Genomic DNA, 19,439 nt, shown 5'->3' on the forward strand with positions numbered 1-19,439 from the left:
TTTGTGATTTCTATGTGTGATGGCAGATGTGTAAAGGAGAGGTGTGCTGTGATTGTGTATGTGTTAGATTTCAGAATTCCAGCCACAGATTGGGGATTCATTACAGCAGCAGCAGATCTCATTAATCTCATGTTTGCTTAAGACTTTTATCCTTTTAGTTTTAAATCACCGGCACAGATGATCTAACAAAACAAAAATATTTTGAAATTTGCCTTTCTACAAGCACAGGAGGGGATTTAATGTACTTTTACAGATTGACAGGGCTGTGATGATATTAGGATGAGATCCAGACTAAACACTTTTATTCACTGCCAGCAAAATTACAAATTGACGTCTATAGCCGTCAATGGCAGTGAATGAGTTAAGCCGTCAATACAAAACAGTTAAATGAAATCCGGAAAGTATGAGATTGCCTTTTTAGTGGTAGTTCATAGTTCAGCGTTATGTAAACTCAAAACATAACATATGTTGATACCGTTAGAAACCGAGAAATATCACAAAATCACCAAAATGTCTACTCTGTCGGTGACTTCCACAATACGGAAAATTTATCTCCAGTCATGTTATTATCAGTGCGGGAGTATCATTCAGCATTTAAGAACGCTGGAAAGTCGCTTGGAGCTCACGACATCCGACCTCAAAGGGTTCCAGCTGAACGAAAAACACGGCTGACGACCGCAATGATGTCATAGTTTACTTTGTGTTTTTTTGCATACATAATGTACGTCAGACGTCTTGACAACAAAATAAATCTTTTTTTAAGAAATAACTTCAACCTGCCACCCTCCATATTTCAGAAAGTATCCACGGAGATTTTACCAGGTCACCACGACGTCGGTGAACGGCAGACGACACTGTCGATCATCAGGATTCAGGATTCTCGGGGTCAGGATCATCTCCGCATCCACAGACACAACCGCTTGAGCCCTAAACAAAAAAACATGCAATTCAATTTGAGGGGTAAGCCTTGACTTGAAAAGAATTTTAAAAAAAAACTTGCATTACCTGTATACAGACACCTCTCCAGCGCCAAACGACCCCACGATCAAGTCTGCGAAAGGGAGAAAGAGAGGAGACGGCTTTCCAAGAGGCTCACAGATGGGATTGATTTGCAGCCCTCAATTTTCAAACAATCCTCATCAACACACACTCCTCGTGTTTAACGCACAAGGACGCAGTGTGAGGGCGAGCGGCATTCACTCCACTCTGGCTTTCTACCCAGACTAAATTCAGACACCCCCTAAAAAAATTCCAAGTGTCTGTTTATATTTTGGCTACATGGGTCTACATTGTTAAGGAGCAAGACATGGCAACACGAGGTCATTGTCAGCAGCTATTTGGGATGAGCTCCTAACTTTTAATTGGCTCTCACACTTTTGGGGAATTGCTGGTATTTATTGCTTGTGGTTATCGGGACACATGCCGATGGAAAGATATGCGCACAGACACTGATTAGAACAATCTGTCAACTGTAAAAATGAGCAAGATTGATACAAGCTACCAAAAGCAGACACGGCTAAACTAAGTTAACCTGATCCTGAGGAAGAAAAGCCCATCAGGAGAAGGGCAACTAATTACACTTCTATTTTCGTGGTCGATTAATCATTTGTGTTTTTACAATTGGCTGATGCATTTTTTTGGTGAACCACATTAGATGGTCCGATTGTCAGATGATATGGGTACTTGCAATTACAATTTGGTTGATAAATGATGTTTATATGTCTGGATATTAAATATACAAGCATGGTGGAGTCTTGTCTGTATTTCAAATATTTGGTATAAAGTGCATTTAAAAAAAATTTGGGACTAGTTAACAGACGCAAAAATATTGTATTAATTGGCAATTGTTGTGACCGAAAGTTGCAAAAATTATCTCACAAAATTTTTTATTGTAACGTTTTTGCTTTCAAGCCCTCAAAACCAAACATTATCAAACTTTTATTTTGATTATCATCGGTTCAAAATGATCTAAAAATTGTAGCTAGTCGAAGGATCTAAGCTAATCACAAAGCCGCTGTGCATGCTAACAAATGTAAAAAGTGCCGTGGCGTCATAAAATCTGCTGTTTATAACAATTTGACTTTTCAACCAAACCCAAAGGACATAAAGAAAACTTGGCCGTATAGTTTAACGGTACCCATGTTGCCATTCTTTGTGTGTGTCCCTTCTTCCATATTAAAAAAGGGGACCAACCGACTTGCAAAGAGTCACATCTGTTTCTGCCTTTCCCTAAAACCACTACGTTAAACATTTGGGCTCCGTCCCCCCCAGGGTGGCGGGCGGGTGGCGCTATGTACGTCTCTGACAAGAAAGAACCTCGCGATGTGGCTTTTCGAGCAGAGCACGATAAAAAGGGAGGGGGAGGGGCTGGTGTACTTGGCCTTTAATAGGCTGCAATCTGTCAAAGCCATCAGGAGCAAGGTGTGTTTTCACCACATGGTGTGAGATGGATGGAAACCACCTTGCTCCAAAGTTTTTGGAGGAAATTTCGCAATTGGCGGGTATCTTGTTTTAAAACCACTCACGCCTAATATAAAAAAATGTCCGGTGCAAAGTATTTGAACGGATCGCTTTCTTCGCAACCCAGTTGACGTCCACCTATTGTTAAGAAAACACGACCTTCAGCGCAGAGTTTAGACAGACTGTCAAGCTGTCACTGGCGGGAATACACCGACTGCCGGCGAAACTGCGGGAGACCGGCCGTGATGAGGCGAGGTCAAAAGTCAATGGGACTCGGTGGAAAAGATGCTCAGGATTTGTTCGTTCTCGGGTGTCTGTGCGGCGCTCGAAACTTTTCTTCGCGTTATTTGCGCAAGTGCATTGGGAGATGGACTTTCCATATGATTTGCAACATTATACCGTAATGAATCGCTGACTAATATTATTTCTGGAGGATTTCCCCTATTTTTGCAAGTTGAGAGAACTTTGTAATAAATTCACACTTGATGACAAACGGAACGACCCCGCCGCACCACACGCATTGATGAATACTGTCGGTAAATCAGGCCGGCTGTGTGACTGGCAGGTAAATGTTGTCCGTTTTTCACCTTTGACCCCTCAGGTGGCATCTGCAGGGAATGTGAGCTTGATTCAGTGTCTGACCTTCACCCTGCAACACTTTTGATGAACTATCGCCTGAGTCTAAAAACAAATGCAACCTCAATTGAAGCTAGCTTGGGCTAAACGCTAATGGCGACTCGCAGGCCTCCTGGTTCCGTCATAAGGCTGATCAAACATTTTTGTGTCCTTTGAACAGTGTGACTTTACTGGCCTGCAAACGACTCGCCATGTGTGCGTGCCTCACTTCCGTCTACCGACTCCTAATGACAGGCGACACGGGCCGGGCTCCACTATTTTGCCACCCAGCGACTTCCTGCTATACCAAAGTATCAACCTGCTACCCTTGTATTTGCATTTACTGCACATTGCTTCTAATTGCGAGATTTCTAATTAGCAGTTACACAAGGTCTTACTTGGACCAGGATCCGGAACACACTCCCTAGACCGCCAATGAAACGAATCAAAAGCCGTATTTAGGGGGCGTAGCTTCATCGGGAAAAAGAAGTAATCCACATGTAACTTACACCACAAGTTAAGAAAAGTTAATTGTGGTGTTATTCTTAAAGGAGAGTGGTTCCAAATTGGGGAGAAAATTAGCTAATAAAATGGATTTTTACAGCCCTGCTTTGTTTCTCTAGGCGTATATTCCCACAGACGTAAATAAACGTGTACGCAAACGGCTTTACACTTAAAGAAATTTACTTCTCAATTGGATTAAATGGCAGCTTAATGTAAAAATGGTCATTTAATTCGGCTCTGCTTTAATGGATAAACCTTATTGAGAAAATGCATTTTATGGAGGGGGGAGGATAAGTGGGTGTGAGAGAAGGATGAATAGATGGATAGAAAAGATGGAATGGATAGCAGTTGAATGGACTGCAAGTTACATAACATAAATAGCAAGCAATGGAAGGAGGTATTGAATGAATGACAGATGGAGCGAGAGAGGTGGAGCGGATGGAGGGATGGATTAACGGAGAAGTGCGAAAGAGGGAGAGCCGGAAGGTGTGATGGATTAGATAGATAGATAGATAGATAGATAGATAGATAGATAGATAGATAGATAGATAGATAGATAGATAGATAGATAGATAGATAGATGGATAGATGGATAGATGGATGGATAGATGGATGGATGGATGGATGGATGGATGGGTGGGTAGATAAGAAAGAAAGAAAAATAAAGAAATCTGAGAAAAATAAGAAAGAAATATAAGAAAGAAATCTAAGAAAGAAAAAAAATAAAGAAAAAAGGAAAGAAAAAAAGAAAACGATAGATAGATAGATAGATAGATAGATAGATAGATAGATAGATAGATAGATAGATAGATAGATAGATAGATAGATAGATAGATAGATAGATAGATAGATAGATACTGCTTGCTTGCATTTTTGATAGTTACATGAACTGCGAGGAATGTATTCATTTCATTGGCACAGCTCCTTGTAAATAATGACTTTAGCAGAGCGAGCCGAGGGAGGCAACAGAGGAGAACATGGCAAAAGGAGGACGGATGAAATGTGGAGGTCAAGAATGAAGAGGAGGGAGGATGTAATAGGAGCAACTGGAAACCAAGTGGAAAGTGGAGGATTTGCAACTTTACAGAGGAATTTTGATGATACAAACATAGGCAGCGCGCAGAGCCAGACGGGCTCCTTGAGTTTTTACCAGGGTATTGGTTGTGGTCCAGGTCCTGGCCTCCTCGCAGGGTGAAGCCGTAACCGGGCAGACTGCCGGCAGGGGCGGAGGCCGCTTTCAGCTCTTGGCTCAGCATCAGGCCTTGCGTGGTTACATCTCTGCGTCCGTTAAAGATCAATACTCGTCCTCCGCGATCCTCTCCGCCAAACGGACAACCCACTGCCACGTCTGAGAGATGACACACACGCACATGGTTTCAACATCAGCACGGTTCTGGTCCATTTGCGAGCAAAGCAGGGGGAAACATTCCCAGCGACCTTCGTCTACCTGCCCCCATGACGATGTCACTAAGCTCTTCAGCATCCTTTCAAACCATTGCCATTGGTTTCGCGATTACTTATTTATTTTTCTGACGTATTTAGGTCACTGCAGGTATGTCAGTATTCGAGCCAGACTAGATTTTGAAATCTCATCCCAACTGTCTCTGAAGAATTTCATAGGAATCAAAAATGCAAGTACTTTTCTCTTGCTAAAAATGGCGTCCTGCTTCAACGAATTCCATAGCCATGGCACGAATACTTATATTTGACCATGCTAAGGCACAAAATAAAGTTCATATATATCCATTAAGGTTGGATTAATAATGCAAGATAATGGTAGAGTCCAACCACCTAGCTTAGCAAATAGCGGCTAGCATAAAGCTACTTCCTGTACATTCAAAAGGGGAGCTCTCATCAAATAATGCGCTCAAAATTTAATGGCAACAGGAACAGGAACACATAATGCTTATTTAGCTCAGCATGACGACAAGAAAAAGTGATTTCCTTTCCTCGTCCAGGAAGTTATTGTTGTTTCCGCGTCACTTTCTGTTTTCTTTTCACCACCGCCTGAGTGCTAACTTATTTCCCATCATCCTTGACTATTTTTCACTGCAGTGCACAATAACAACAATCTCAACTCTGGGAGGGGAAAAAAAAAAATGGATTGTTTCAATTTTGCAGAAAGCGGGGTTAACTATTTCTGTCTTCTAGATTAGCCAAACGTCTCTTGGCTCCATATCTTCAGGATAAACGTGAGAGCCCCGCTGATCTTCTCATCTAAATCTTGGCGGGACAGCAGGTAAGCACATTTCCATAAAAGGTCAAACTATTACCTCAAACTGTTATCGACAGATTCCACACATAGGATATAAAAAGCACCAAAAAATCGCTCATGATAAAAAATGGTGCATATTTGCATGAAACTACGGAAGCGAACGAGTCGATCTTGTCGTACATAAACACTTCGAGACATCCTGTTTGTCTGCGGACCCCCTCAGCCAAAGTCACTCTAAACAAGTAGTTCCACATGAAGCAGGCTGGAGCAGAGTGGATAAGTGTAGCCATGTGTGTATAATGTATACAGCATATATGTACAATGTATGTACAGTATATTTTCTCTTTGGAATTAGGATTGTGAACTGGGTTAGCTTTTAGCATTAGCCTTTCGGCCAGCTAAATACTGTAAATAACGTTTTAATTTTGTAGATGGTCAGAATACTGTCCAGGAATTCAATTGTAAATCAATTGAGTTCAAAGTCATATAATTGATATTTTCTAGATTCATTAGATTATCGTTGCTGTCCAATGATAATCATTTTCCGAAACACAGGAATCCATTTTGTATAACTCACAAATTTTTTTTTTTACTGCTCCAACACAAATTATTGTTCACAAATTTTGCAACATGACCATAACTCCTAATAACAAATTACTAAAATCCCAATATTTATAGTACCGTGATGACTTTTACCACAATAATGATCAGTTGAGTACCGTACTTTTTTTGTGCCTTTCTTTTTCACAGAATACCAATGTGATGATGTCACAGTCATCACATAGCTCAGGATAAGTGACGGTGACAGTAAGTTAATTGAGATGATTGAAATTCAAAACACATGGCTCCATAGACCTCAGCTCAACTCAACAGCTGATTCTAAACAAAACATGCGAGGATGAGCCAAAAACGTGGACGGCTCGCTTTCTTGGAGGAATGTACAAACACCGTGATGACATCTGCCAGTGATTACACGCAGTTGGGAGAGAAAAAAAAAAAATCAGGCTACAGGTAAAAGAGTCACTGACAACCTAAATCGCAAAGTCGCCATGACGATCGTGATGTCATGCTAAATAACGAAATCCCGCAGACACGGGTGTGCGCTCATTAGATTAAAAAAAAAAGTCCACATATGTCACTAAGAGCTTCCTCTGCTGGGTCACATCCCGACGGACAGCTTGATGTAATTTATGTCGCTCGCCCGTGAAAGCCTGGCTATTGATCTACCGGCTATCGATCTGATAGTTTAACGAGGTGGAACGAACATGAACAGACCGCTGTCCGTTAATAAGTTAAACATAAATCACTTGGATGGATGTCGCCGGTAAGAGGCCAGATGTGGACCTCGGAACAGGCTGGTGTGCATGTGTGTGAGTCCAATCAATGTGAGGATAAAACAAACAGGAAAAAAAAAAAAAAACTGGGCTCCAGGACAGAAATTCATTCCTAGATGATTTTTATCTCCAGGCACATGTGGAGAGTTAAAAATAACTCGGACAACGAGTCAACCTTGGACATCACGCCCGGAAACGTGTTCACGAGCTTTCGTCCGACGCTCACGTTTGAGCTTTACATCGGATTTCCTCTGTCACAGACCAAACAATCCAGAATTGTCAGGAAATGCAGATCTCCCTGTCATCAGATTTACCTTTGTCCCAAAATTGGCAGACAGACAATCCCCTTTAACACCAATTTCAATCCGAGCACCACTCTGAAACTGTAAACAGCCATTCAGCCAGCTTTGGAGAACACTCGAAACGGAAACAATGGCCGGAGCTTGGGAGAAGGGGAGCCGCTTTGTGTTTATTGTTGCAAATTTTAAACAAAGACAGACATTCTAAATATAACCTTGGGCCTACTTTTAGTAGAACCGAAACAAAGTACAACTTAAATAGTAATAGACGAAGCGTGACGGGAATATTATGTGAATTCGTACACGGGAGTTATCTCTTGCTCTCTCTCATAGGTTTTGTAAGAGGGAGGGCTGCGCCATTGTGGGAGTTGTCTTTGAGAAATTTGAGAACAGACCTCGTTTAACTACATATGTAAACCTGCATGAAACCCCAACAAGAATATTGACTATTAAAGATTATTTTTATCATTGATAACAATTCTACAATAATAAGATCAAGTTTTTGTTATTTTCTGCCATCTCTGTATCGAGCCAAAAAAAGCCAAACACTGTGAAGTATGCGAGGAGTTATTTTTCTTCTCACATTTGTTTGTTTTACTCAGCTAAGTTTCATCCATATTAATTTCCTTTATATCACCACAATTTTTTCCCCCACTGCTCCTTACCGTTGTATCCATCGTTGTTGACGTCTCCCAGAGGTGCGATGGCGGTGCCGAAGCGGCCGAAGGTGTACGTGCCGGTGATGGCGACGGCTTTGGAGAAGGTAAGTGGAGCCTTCTGCAGGTACAGGTAGACCCTCCCCACCTCTTTGGGCTTACTCTCCATCTCCCTCTCCATGTAGAGGGGGGCTCCGACCAGAACGTCATCCGTCCTGAATGCACAAGGTGGAATTTAGGCCATACGTTTTATGCAAATCCGATGGTCCACTTACCCGTCTCCGTTCAGGTCGGTCACAGCTACTGAGTAGCCAAAATAAGAGGCCATCTGAAAGATTTACAAAAAATGAGCAGCCATTTAGATAGAAACGTTTTTTTTGAATGCTCTTACCTGTTCTCCCGTGAAATTCTGGATGAAGGTCAGGTTAGTGGAGTTGATCATCACGACCTAAAAAAAAGCAGAAGGACCAATTGTGATGACTCGGCAGGTTTTGTCCTTACCGCATAGCAAACCAGACGAACAAAACAATGGGGGCGGAAAAAAAAAAAAAGACAGACACCACAAAACTTAAATGCCTTTCTTTTTTATCCTGCCTTCCCCCCTTACCATCTTTTGTGCTCCCCTTTAACCCCCTCTCCTTCCCCTAAAAGTAACCCTGCTTGTGGGGAGGGATGGGGGGGCTGAGAATTCCTTCATAAGAACTAAAATAACAACCACATGGGGACAGCCGGGGGCTTAACACACACACACACACACACACGAGAGGATACTGCTCGACCCATTCGCAGATGCTGCAAAGACACACTAACCCAGGATTGATTTACAAACATAAAGCGAGATGAAGATAAATACAAATATCATAACGTTATATGTTAACTACGCTCGTCTGGGACAGGAAAACAACCAACCTGCATAACCTAATTAGACTCATTACGCCAAAGAAGCATTTTCTCCTAACCCTAAAAACACATTGTTGCGTGTGTGTACTGTGATTGCAGGTTAAAAGGGGGGGGGGGGGTGAGCGGGGTGACGCAAGGTCAGCGCCCTCCACATACGGCGGAAGCTGTGTGTCATTAGGGAGGATGGACACAGTCAGCCCCGGGGACAAGTTCCCATCAGAACGTCCGTTTTGTTCTCTGGTTCCTTCTCGTGCTTCTTTCAAAACGGCGACCATGCTTGACAAGTTCAAGGCTCGGTCGGGTCTGAACGTGGTGAACCGCAAGCATCCACCAGAGTCGATGTATTGTTCAACAGACTCGACAAAAAAAAAAAAGATAGTTACAATGTTAGTGGTAGCAGGGTGCTGTGTAAGGCGCTGAAATGATTGTGGTTAAATATGGAATCGGTTTTCCGTAGTGGCGTAGCAACGCTTGCAATAATAAAAATAAAAATAAATGAAAAGATAAAATAAATAAAAAAAATAAAATAAAAAAAATAAATATAATAATCATAATAATATGCTATCATCCTGTAATGCACTAAAGCTCACAGCAATGAGCTAAATGCTTTGAGCACTGCATGTCTGTGGAGTGCATTTTTCTCCCTTGGGGGGGTTTGCACATGAGTTCAGAGGTCATTCAAATGCACCGGGGCCCCTTTGATCGTAAAAGTTCTCAACGTATTGTATGATTTCCTCTCAAATCCCTGCAAAAACACATAAATCTAAAGCACTTTTTTTTTTTTCTTTGCATTCCCGTGTCCGTACTCACATATCCAAAGTTCTGCGCTCCTCTCGGCACTCCGGCGAGGAGCTCTGCAAAATTTCAAAACAGGCTTGAATTAGCGGGCGTGTGGGAAAAGACTTACAATCAAAGACGGGGCTCGGCAGAGGTTTGTCAAAGGCTTCAAACTCTAAACAACTGTGAGAAAAGACAAATGATGGACTGATGAGTGCGGTGCAATTAACATCTCAGGGCGATCAGAGAGACCCCTCTGCTTTGCTTTCCTGTCCTCCAGCTCTTCCTTAAAACCACAAGGTCATAAAGCTCAACTCCCCAGCCCCCCTCAGAACTTTTTGTTACGACCAGTTCTTCACCAGACTTTGCACTTGGATCTAAAAGCTTGGGTAAGACTTTTATGTGTTGTGCTGGTAAAGGGGGAGGAGCTTTTTTTTCCCGCCTGAAAATCTTTCAAGACACCCAAAATGAAGTTCCTCTCAGATGAAATCCCTACTAAATCCATCCAGCCCAGTCAATTTTGCTCAAGTCCAGAAGAAAGTCAAAACCTGCAGAGGTCTGCCACTAATCATTCTAATCAGTCAAAATGGAGCGCAGGAAATCCCGTTATCAGTAATTCCCAAAGACGTGTCCCCTCGGGGGGTCGCGACCCAGACATTCAGAGACACTTCTCATTATTGCCTGCGAGTTCAGAGCTGCATATTGTCACCCAGCTGTGCACTCGCTCCCTTTGGGTCACCTGATCACACGCCATAGCCGTGTTAGCATCTCAAGTGTGAAGGAGACAAGTTGTATTATTGCTGCTGCATTTGTTCTGTTTCTCACCTTGTTCGGAATCGCCGGTAAACTCCCCCACTGCTACAGAGTATCCTAACGGGAGAGATAATTTTACAATTAGAACAAAATAATAATTTTATATATATATATATATATATATATATATATAATATCCCAGAGTATCCTAACGGGAGAGATAATTTTACAATTAGAACAAAATAATAATTTTATATATATATATATAATATATTTTTTCTATTTAAAAAAAAAAATAAATAAATACACATATATATTTTTTAAATAAAAAATATAATAATAAATAAAAAGTAATATATATAATAATCATTTTAATTAAAAACAAAAAACAAAAACAAAAAAATATATATAAATGGCTGTTTTGAACAAAGCTTAACTCGCCCCCTCCCACAACTTTGAGGTCCTCCTGCAATCCCTGAAGGGAAATAAAAGAATCATGGCAAAGTTGACAGTGCCGTGAGAGGAGACTTTAAAGAAGATTAGAGATCACTGGGACATAATGTTTGATGACGGTCACAATTTGAGGATTCCCAGCCTAATCTGTGTGGAATCTAGTGACAAAGGTTAGATTGAAAGGTCACTTGAGAGAAATTGACGTCTGATGGCTAAGAAGAAACAAGATGGTCGAAGCTGCTTTTACCCAGGTAACTGTCATCGTGTGTGTCTTCAGCAGCGGCCGTGTGTTTCTCCCCTGGAACTCGTCTCAGAACAGCTTTCAAGGAGTAGCCGTTCAGTATCTCAGCTACGCCCGCTGTCATCACCTGACCTACACGCACACGCAGGAGTTATGATTTACACACACTTGCATGGACACAAACAACACCTTTGCTCTGACGTTGAGCAGCAGGTCAAACAAACAAACCGTTTTATCTACAGCTGTACTCGACCTTCCATAAATCCTCTTTTTATGTGCACGTGAGCGCGCGTTTGGAGGAAACGGTGCACTCTTAACCCTCCCGGCATCTCAACCTTGCCTACTTGGCCTGACTTTATCTCCCGAAATAACACATCAACACATTAAACTCACCATTAAACTTGATTCACGACTCATCGTTTTATAATGGAGGAGCTGAGCGTATAGTCGGTGGCCACAATATTAGGAACACCACCAGAATGTGTGGTTGGATTGATGGAGAACTGCACACAATCATACTGACAGATGTTTATCATATGTTGGTCTCGGTACGATTCACAAAATCTCTTCCTCACTGCCAAAAATAATAAACAACTTGTTAAACGAACAATCCAAATGATCATTTTGAAAGACATTTTTATGATACAGGTTTTGTATTGGCTATCATGAGTGTACCTAATGAAGTGTCCAGGGACTATACAAGGCTCCACCGCTGATGATGATTGTTTCATATAGTCTATAAAATCCAGGCAAAGTGCTTTTATAAACACAAAGAGGAAGTATTTTAACTGGAGGCAGAGACCAGGGCACCTAGACTCCATTAGTGTAGTCTGCTCTGGCTTTTATGTGCTAAGTAACAACAGCAACACTCACAAACAACAAACCGGAAGAATAGAAATATTGTTTGGTGGGTTCACTACAGCTGTTTCTCATGTTTTTTTTTGTTTTTTTTTAAATCTCCACCAAAGGTTGTGTGTTGTTTTATCGTCATTTCTTTCCCTTCCAGTTCTGTCTATTAAGATGCAAACAAATATGGAGTGTCACACTTTTAGCCTTTTGTTGGAAAATTAACCCCCCCACTGAATAAAAAAATAGTACAGTCCGGTCTATTGATTACTTAAGTCCTACGAACGTCGTAACTGTGCAACTATTCATTTCCTTTTTCTTTTTTTTGTCATTTGTGTCACGAAGGGACATTCCCACTACCCCGGACTGCAAATGAACAAACACCAATATGACATTCCATCATGTTTTTTTCACCATGTAAGCGGAATTTATTTTTCTTCTCACGACCAAAAATCCCCCCGTAATCGTAACAGAAACAAAAATTGTGTGACCTCCCTGTTATCATCAACAAATACGCTGTGTGATTTTTTTTTTTTTTTTCTTTTTCTGATTTATTTATTTTTTCCTCTGTTTGATTCACGGGGGGGAATATTCCTCCAACACTCCCCCATGGTAAAGTCCCATTGTCGTCAAGCCGACGTAAACCAGGAAGTAGCCTTCAAACTAAAAAAATAGATGGACCAACCAAACTGTAGCATGTCTTTGTGCCATTTTGAATAAACGAGATGACCCAAACAGGAAATAAGAGCATCTGCAGAACAATACTTTTTTAGAATAAATAAAGAGGCAAGGAGGGAACACCTGGAATAGTGGGAGTACCGGCACACTTCTATGATATTCCGGCATTCTGCGAGGACTCCACATCCATCCAGCAGGAAATGCATCTGTGCTGTCCAAAATCCTTAACCCCCTCTCTCACCTCGCATCCCTCTTGTAGCCTTCTGCAACACGTTACTGTCATCTCCTTAATGACCGGCGATCACACCCCCCGCCACCTTTCCTTCTCAAAAACCTCCTCCTCCTGCCAGCTTTATCATGGAGCGGAGGGGCCCTCCCTCCTCGCTCCATTACCGCCCCAAGATCAGCTCATTATGGAGGCCAAACACCCACTTCCTGTCGCACTGTTACTGACGTGAAGTAGCAGTGGTGACCTTTCTATTTGTAAGGTCAGATTTTTATCCCATTGGAAATAATTTGTCCCTGAATCCAACTTCTGCCACTTAAAAAAAAAAAATCCTGTACATTGTCTGCGACCACTGCCACAGCGGCGCAGACCTCCCTCTTGCGAGATTATCAGGCCTGAAATTGAACTCATTTGACTTGCGAGGTTCCACTTTATCACTTTAGTGTGTTACTGCATTTACCTTGCCAGTAAAAGCTTCCAGGGCCTCCAACCACCAGCCTTCCTTCCTGGAATAAATACAATTACTTGCGGTCAGTCATGTGACAGGAACTTGTGAGCGCATGTGACTATTTACTGCACGGCAACAAATGTGCATATGTTTGATTCCTGCTGTCAAACGTGTCGACAACTTTTGCAGAGTGAGAGCTTCCTGTACAGGAGGGGTTACTACGGACCGTGAGATGGAGGTCAAAGGTCGCGGTGACTTTACAGTGAAAGAATGCAAGTGTGTGTGGATTTAGCCTATTGTGTTAAGGGGGCACATTGGAACGAGAGGCTTTTAGTATAAATCTTAAAAGAGAAGGTTGTGATGCGTTCAGGGAGTCTTTGCGTTCATTTATACCTTGGTGAAATCCACACTGAAGCCCGCCTGGCAGAAGCCCTGCCCCTCTGGGTCCGGGTCATCTGCAAACCACACACACACAATTGAGCATAAAGAGGCAGCACGTCATTTGTTTTAATCAGTGCAAACGTTTGTTTTCTGTAGCTACACGCTCATCTGACACAGGAGTGTATTACTCATATCAGATGAAACAATTTAATAAAAAAAAAAAAAGAAAGAAAAACACTATGGTGGAAGGCGTGTTTTTATTTGAATTATATCGCCTAACTGTGCATGGAAATGAAAAGGATGGATTGTTCCTGATGTCGGAGGCACCCCGAGGTGAAGCTTGATGATGTGTAACAACGCACGAGTGTATAAACACAAAGTGATTTATGGAATGTAGGGAGGGTGCATGTTTGAGTGTTGGAGGAGGCGCAGAAATTAGACATATGATAGGAAATATAGCGCGGCTTTATGTCCCCCTGGGGTACGACGTGGTTCACTTTGTTAAGTGGGCCTTTGTTTGCACTGACCCAAAATGCATATCTGACTGGAGGTTGTATATTTGAGTGTGAACAGTGAGGGGATTTGTTACAGACAATAAAGACGGCATTTGATCTATTGTTTATGACGTGCCACCTGATAGCCTCCATGCGTCCCTATCATGCTCATATCACCCTGCAGGGAGGGGGTGAAGGCATGAGCAACCTGGATGTGAGGGCGGAAGGGTTAAGGGTGCAAGGCAGGAAAACCTCGACAAGTCCATTAAGATGACAGAAAAAAAACAAGATACAGATATACTATCAGTGGGGAGAGGACTTGAAAGTGAGACGTGAAGTAGCAACTCCATTTATCTCTGATGCAACTGGGAGGGATGGCATGAGAGAGTGAGATCAGATCTTTTGATGGACACTGAGTTGGATGCATCAAGAGACACACTATTATTATTATTATTTTATTTGTATTATTTATTATTATTCTATCACAAAATTATTTCTCTATTATTTATACATTATATATCTTATTGTATTTATTATTTTTATTATTGTTTATATTTATTATTATTATTATTATTATTATTATATCACATACTTATTTATTTATCTTATTTTATGTATTTATTTATATGTATTATTTTTATTTATTATTCATTAGATTTATTATTATTATTTGACAGAATTCTTTATCTAAATGCATCTTGTATTTAACTTTGCACATGCATGCGCTACATTTGAATTTGGACCAACAGCTGCAAAGGTAGACAAACAGAATAGGTGAGGCGAATAGGAAGCGGAGGCGGAATCGTCGAATGACTCACTGGTCCGACATGGCGAGTATTCTGCGTAGGCACTAAAGTTCTGGACGGCCACGTAGCAGGTACCCACGGGATCCATCTCCCCGCTCAGCTTCACCGTACGCCAGTGGTAGAGAGGAGCGCATGCCTGCAGAATACATCAAGTGTTTAGTTTTTGGAAAAACAATCTTAAAAGCAGAAGAGTAGAAAATCGAATCAACTTGATATAAGATATAATAGATATTATTATCCTGCACTATGTATTATTTTATTCCACTGGATTACGACCAGTGGCGGAGCTAGGGGGGAGGCACTGCCCCCCCTGAAATATACTAGAACCGCCCCTGGTCCCAGACTAGATAACGGACTTTTGGGTAACTTTCCGGGAATTTTTTTTTTTTGTTTCCACGTTTTCACCAATTTCCATAAAGGAACATAAAATGAATCAGTCTTTTGTGAAGTATTACTGAAGAATTTATTTGCGGACCCCCTGAGAAATCCACACCCCTATGCGCCCCCCTAGCTCCGTCTATGATAAATACAATCTTTGAATTCAAACGCCCTGCACTTTTTTCCAACTTTGACATCCCACCAGTAAATAATATTGTCATACTCTATTTCATGATTATCATAAACTATTGTCATACTGATACTCATATGACAAAGCACGAGTCGTGATTCCTTTCTACTGAAGCAAATCCCTGACATCCACGATGTACTTCGTTGCACATCGTTTGCTGTGATATATAGTCTGGCGTGCTACTAAACTCAGAGCTGCTAAACTGCTTTTCATTTTTTTGCAACAATGATCACAATTTATTTATTTTTTTCTCGAGACTACTTACCACCACTTTGCCTTTGTGCGTCCTTACCGATGCTCCAAACCACTGACGTGACTTAAACTCCAAAGTTTCTCTGCTGCCATTTACCTTTATCATGCGGTTATCTGTCGAGAAAAATTCACAAAAAATAATCAAAATAATTCTCAATATCACAAAAATTCCTGAAGTCTAAGATGATGGAAACACATTTGTTCTTAATAAAACAAAGTCTTCAATAAAAACATTTGCTCCGCAGAAACAAGACATTTGTGAGGATGTTAGTGTTCCTTTTTTTTTAAGTAGCTAAAGCTGTTCTCATAAAATATAACAACACCAGGGAGACAAACACATCTCACCGCTGACCCAACTAAATTGTGTTACAATTGGCAAAATATGTGTGTGTGTATTTTGCAACATTATTGCAGCTGGCGCTCTGGGAACAAGCACCCCGCATCCTTGTTAAACACCTTCGTTCAACAAGTCTTGACTCAAACTGCTCCAACAGACGTAATGTTGTTCCTCTTTGGAAACCCCAACATTAGAAATCTCTCTTCCTGTATGCTCAGGTGTCCCAATACTTTTGTCCCTAGAGTCTATCTGCCCCACTTATCGGGTTCAGTCTTCCACTGGCATGACACGACAAGTCTGCCTTTTGTCACGGCTCCCACGCACACTAGCAGGTACTTCCACTTAATCAGGCGCATATGAAAATTGCCGTGTGGATAATAACACGCACACACACACACGCGGACAGATGTTTGCCACGTTATTGTGTACATGTGTGTTTCTTTCCCTGTCTGGTTTGTACCTGTAATAATGGAGCTGGTGTAACTCTAGAAAAATCCACCATGGCGTTGATCATCAATCACTGAGTATAGTGGTGCACAAAGAGATGCATACACCGGTATTTAGATTACGGCGCACGTGATGCTTTTGGAGCTCTGTGTAAAAAGTCCAACATGACACCAGCGATTAAAACTAGAGCAGCATTTATCGGGATTGCTGAAGCAAGAATTCAGAATATTTTCCCATCTTAAAATGAACATTAATATAATATAATTATAAATATTAATATAATAAATAAATAAAAGAATGTACCGTATTTTCCGGACTATAAGGCGCACCGGACTATAAGGCGCACCTTCAATGAATGGCCCATTTTTAAACTTTGTCCTTATATAAGGCGCACCGGACTATAAGGCGCACCATTAATGCATCATGTCAGATTTGTAATCCAAATCAAATCATTCTCCATTTTATCTTTTTTTATTTCAACTTCAGACGCAACAAATTACTTTATAATCACAAAATAATGATTCATAGTCTTCAGCGGGCCACTTATGATTGATTTCATGACACAATGCTTCGGGCCAGTTTAAATTTAGGAATTTGGTCCATATATAAGGCGCACCGGACTATAAGGCGCACTGTCGGCTTTTGAGAAAATTTGAGGTTTTTAGGTGCGCATTATAGTCCGGAAAATACGGTACATGAAATAAAAATAAATATATAAATAATTAAATATTATAACGAATAATAATGAATTAAATCGTTTAAATTATTGACTGTTAATGTTGACTGGAAATGACATCACTAGGCAACATTGCCTCAGTATTGTGTATACAGTATATAATGCAGGATTTGATTTCCATATGTGGTCATAAGTTTTCTCTCCAAAGCCTTCAAATTCGATGCTACTCAGACGCTGATTTAAAGCCCCTTCCTCCAGCCAAGTGGGCATGAAAAAGTCATTTTTTGCCCTCTCATTTTAAGGATGTTGAGTCATCTCAAAGAGAGCGAGGGGGTGGATTGATGGAAGAGAAGGGGAGACAAGAGGAGGGGAAAGGAGACAGGGATACATTTTCAAGATGTAATGAAAAGCAGACCTCACCCAATCCCCCTTCTTTCTTCCGTAAGGGAACTCAATTCCCATGTGCATACAACCCCCCCCCCCCTCCTCCCCTCCCCTCCCTACACACTCCCCGCCTTTCTTGTGTTCTCACTTGTTCTGGATTTTAACCTCCATCCACAACCTTAGAGATGGTTGATTGGATACTTTGCATATCAAACTCTTGAGTCTTGCACCAGCAAAGCTGCCAGCCATCTTTTTGATAAAAGCCATATGTCTTATCACTCTTTGTTTTTTTCCATGCAAACAATGTGCCAGCTCACATACATTGCTTCCAAATATAACAACTGAGGTCACCTTTAGCTGACGTATGTACACAAACTATTTCTCAAATATATCAAGACAGCTCTCAGTTCAGAAAAAAAATGAAGGGAACTTACTGGCATTGTCAAAGGGTATTTGTCTGCAGCTGTCAGGCAGGCCCGGCCAGGGGCAGTAGTAGACGGACCCGGCTTCCACAATGCCAGGCTGGGAGGTGTTGGCCTTTGGAGCACCTACCAAAACGCTGAACCTGGGACACAAATGCATCTTACAAGAAATACAAGGAAGAGCAATGCATGGTGCAAAAGATCATATTTGGTGATAAAACAAGATCCATATTTGGAGATAACAAATGATGGTTGCACTAATTTAATATCAATAAATACAGACTTAAATAAATAAATTTTAAAAAGTCAAAATTGCATATCAGTATTTAATGCGTGTGTATCAAGTCCTACCACAAGAAAAGAAAAAAAAACATCACAATATATTTCTCAGCCACTGTGCACAAGAAAAAAAAAAGTATTTGGTTACCTGATGAGCCACTTGAGACTAAAAATAGCATTAAATAACTGTCAATATGATACAGTGCAGCTCTGTACCAGCTCTGAATAGATTATTATATAAAAAAAAAAAAGTGAGTATTGTATCATGCCAACTGAAGATGTTCATTAACTGAACCAATGGACCTCATGATCTTATGCAAGTTTCAATTTTGCGGTCGACCACTCACGTTTTGCTGCTGGCGCTGGGCTGGTAGAAGTCCACGGAGTACCCGAAATAACTCCCACTGGGTCCCCGGTACACCGTTGGATGCTGTGCGTAAAGGTTGAAGCTCCATAGGCCACTTGGCGCGCACCAGAGGAGGGAGAGTAGCCGGAATGTGAACACTCCAATGTCCCGTGCACGCTCCATCCCCGCTGCTTACAATCCCCGGTTCAACTTTGAGAGGCAGGCGAGGCGATGGAGGTTCCGCCGTGTGCAGGTGACGTCGCTTCTTGCTGGAGTCCGTCTGGATCACCGCGCTCCTCCCCCCTGGATCTTCTCCCTCTTCTGACCCCTTTCAAGCCAGCAGCAGGTCTAATGCTTGAGAAATGGGAACCTCCACTATGCAACAGTGACACAGTCCCACCCCCGCCCCCTGCACAAAACTTTTACCCCCCCTCTCTACTCACACGCGCAAACACAAACCACAATTGAGCGCGCAAAATGTGCGTCATCGCTCCTTTTATGGTGCGTTTCCCGCAAGGGGAATTAATCGTTTTAATTGCTTGAACAATAAACGAAATCAAAGCAAATGTGCACATTGGTGGAAACTAACAAATTAGGAAACTTTAGCGTGCGAGTCGAACATTCACTGTGCTATAATTAACA

At 41.5% G+C, this 19,439-nt stretch overlaps 1 protein-coding gene across 1 annotated transcript in view; it reads right to left on the reverse strand.

The window, feature by feature from the left end:
* itga8 (integrin, alpha 8) overlaps positions 1-19,166 on the reverse strand; it is a 28,744-nt gene extending 9,578 nt beyond the window's left edge. The window contains exons 1-15 of the mRNA XM_037274221.1: positions 18,799-19,166; positions 18,185-18,315; positions 15,920-16,020; positions 15,099-15,222; positions 13,799-13,860; positions 13,418-13,463; positions 11,214-11,339; positions 10,586-10,630; positions 9,794-9,837; positions 8,475-8,531; positions 8,359-8,411; positions 8,093-8,298; positions 4,730-4,927; positions 1,006-1,051; positions 820-927 (exon numbers count right to left, since the gene is read on the reverse strand). Of these exons, the coding sequence (XP_037130116.1) occupies positions 820-927; positions 1,006-1,051; positions 4,730-4,927; positions 8,093-8,298; positions 8,359-8,411; positions 8,475-8,531; positions 9,794-9,837; positions 10,586-10,630; positions 11,214-11,339; positions 13,418-13,463; positions 13,799-13,860; positions 15,099-15,222; positions 15,920-16,020; positions 18,185-18,315; positions 18,799-18,980 (1,529 nt within the window). The 5' untranslated portion in view covers positions 18,981-19,166. The remainder of the gene's footprint in view (positions 1-819; positions 928-1,005; positions 1,052-4,729; positions 4,928-8,092; positions 8,299-8,358; positions 8,412-8,474; positions 8,532-9,793; positions 9,838-10,585; positions 10,631-11,213; positions 11,340-13,417; positions 13,464-13,798; positions 13,861-15,098; positions 15,223-15,919; positions 16,021-18,184; positions 18,316-18,798) is intronic.
* Positions 19,167-19,439: the final 273 nt, after the last annotated feature.

Source organism: Syngnathus acus, chromosome 16, assembly GCF_901709675.1.
Source record: "Syngnathus acus chromosome 16, fSynAcu1.2, whole genome shotgun sequence".
Lineage (NCBI taxonomy): Eukaryota > Metazoa > Chordata > Actinopteri > Syngnathiformes > Syngnathidae > Syngnathus > Syngnathus acus.